The following is a 2,025-nucleotide window of genomic DNA, read 5'->3' as shown; positions in this document are numbered from 1 at the left end:
TTCAACTAAATGACCAAATTTTCAATAAAAAATTATTAAAATTTAAACAAAAACCGTTACATTTTCAACCCTAAGCTTAATTTTAAAACAAGAATATAGAATTTTAACCACTAAATTAGACTTTTCTACAAAAAAAGATGAGTTTTTAACCCCATAAGAGTTATTTTTAATTGAACATTAGAATTTTTGACCAAAAAAAAAAATTATTCTTTACCCAAATATTTGAATTTTCGAAAAAAGTGTAATTTTTAACCGAAAAAGATGGATTTAAAAAAATATTATTTTCACCCAACGTTTCCTGAACATTGAGGTTCACTTCTTCGATTGGAACCAGAAATATCTCTTTTTATCAAAATGACTCATCGTGAAAGCATTAAAACTATTATAAAATATATGAATTTTTGACGAAAAATTTAATTTTAAACCCAGAAAGATGGAATTTAAAAAAATTATTTTTAAATAAATGATGGAATTTTTAAACCCAAATAATGGAAATTTAAACAAAACTCTTGCATTTTCAAGAAAAAAGTTTGAAAAAAAAACTTTTTAACCAAAAAATATTTATTTTTAACCCAATAGAACTAATTTCCTATTAAAAAAAAAAAACAAATATTCATCTAGAAAGTGGAATTTTTTACTAAGAAAGATGATTTTTTAACAAAATGTTGAATTTCTAAAAAATAATTAATAATTCTTTAAACTAACTAAGTATACGTAAAATTTAATTGATCCACCTTCTTTGTATAAATGAATTATTCATTAAATATTCATTCTAAATTCTATCTATAGTTATTTTAGATTTTTTACAAGGGGTTCACGAAGCTATATTTGATCGGAACTTCGCGATAGTTTATTTCAATAAATAAATTTTAAATGAATATTGACATATTTTATTTTGAAAACAAATTAGAAGTGATCAATTATGAACTAAAAATATATAATAGTAGACTCTAAAAGAAATAGAATTAACATTTAATTAAAAATAGTTAAATTTTCATATTTGGTTCTATTAATTCAGCTCGTATTTAGGCGAAATTCGAGGAAGGGGGAAAGTTATCTGTAAACAGGGGGGAAAGTAGAATTTTTTAAAAAAGAAGAAAAGTTGAAAAGGGGTAAAGGGGGGAAGGGAAAAGAATAAAATACGGGAATAGGGAAAAAAGGCCGGTAATCCAGTTGAACATACCGCCACATTTGAGTCGCTCGATGACGAGGAGGTTGAGTAAAATTCTCTCTCGTTTCTACACATTGTACTTCCTTGCTCAACATACAAGACCATGGTGATTTTTTCGGTGGTGGACCAGTTTGTGATTCAGCGTTTAAAAATTCAGTGCCATTCAATTTATGTCGCCAACCTCCCAGAAAGGGTTTTTTAATCCTTTCCTCTTTTTGATCCATGACAACCATTTTTAAATTTCTACTATAAATTCCTTATTTAAAATTCGAGTATGAAAGTATCCTGAACAGGCCAATTATTATTTTATCAGGCATCTTTAAAAATTTATAAACACTAAATCTTGACTTGTCCTGACTGCAAACTCTAACCTCGAAAACTGAAAACAATTGAAAAAGAAATTAAACAATGATGTACAATATTTATTTTTAATTTATTTATTTATTTATAAGTGGAAACTAATATTTTTAAATGAATAAATTTTACATTTTACTTACTATTTTTAAAAATTTTTCTTTTGCAATTAATAAGGTTTTTCAATTTTGTTTGACCTCAAATACTCTAAATGAAACAATGATTAAATTTCAGGAATTTTCTGGTTTTTGCAACACAACACATTTGCATTTTTGCACGTACCTTTTCTTTACAGTGAAGAAATACTTTTCGTGAAGAAATACTTGAATTGTAAAAAAAAAATTGTAAAAAAATACTAGTTGCTAATTTATTCAGACAAAATCAATCGATTTGTATCAAATGAACAATTCTTTTCTATTCTGGCAGCAACTTTCAATTATGAGAACACAAATTTTTTACATTCGCATCAGAGAAGGTATAAGATTTGTGTAAGAGTTGAC

At 25.7% G+C, this 2,025-nt stretch overlaps 1 protein-coding gene across 1 annotated transcript in view; it reads right to left on the bottom strand.

The window, feature by feature from the left end:
• LOC117170078 (IQ and ubiquitin-like domain-containing protein) overlaps window positions 1-1,528 on the bottom strand; it is a 26,242-nt gene extending 24,714 nt beyond the window's left edge. The window contains exon 1 of the mRNA XM_033356601.1: window positions 1,184-1,528. Coding sequence (XP_033212492.1) covers window positions 1,184-1,404 — 221 coding nt within the window. The 5' untranslated portion in view covers window positions 1,405-1,528. The remainder of the gene's footprint in view (window positions 1-1,183) is intronic.
• Between the last annotated feature and the right edge of the window lie 497 nt (window positions 1,529-2,025).

This window comes from Belonocnema kinseyi, chromosome 3, assembly GCF_010883055.1.
Source record: "Belonocnema kinseyi isolate 2016_QV_RU_SX_M_011 chromosome 3, B_treatae_v1, whole genome shotgun sequence".
Taxonomy (NCBI): domain Eukaryota; kingdom Metazoa; phylum Arthropoda; class Insecta; order Hymenoptera; family Cynipidae; genus Belonocnema; species Belonocnema kinseyi.
The sequence above is the reverse complement of the archived record's forward strand: the minus strand, read 5'-3'. Positions and strand labels throughout refer to the sequence as shown.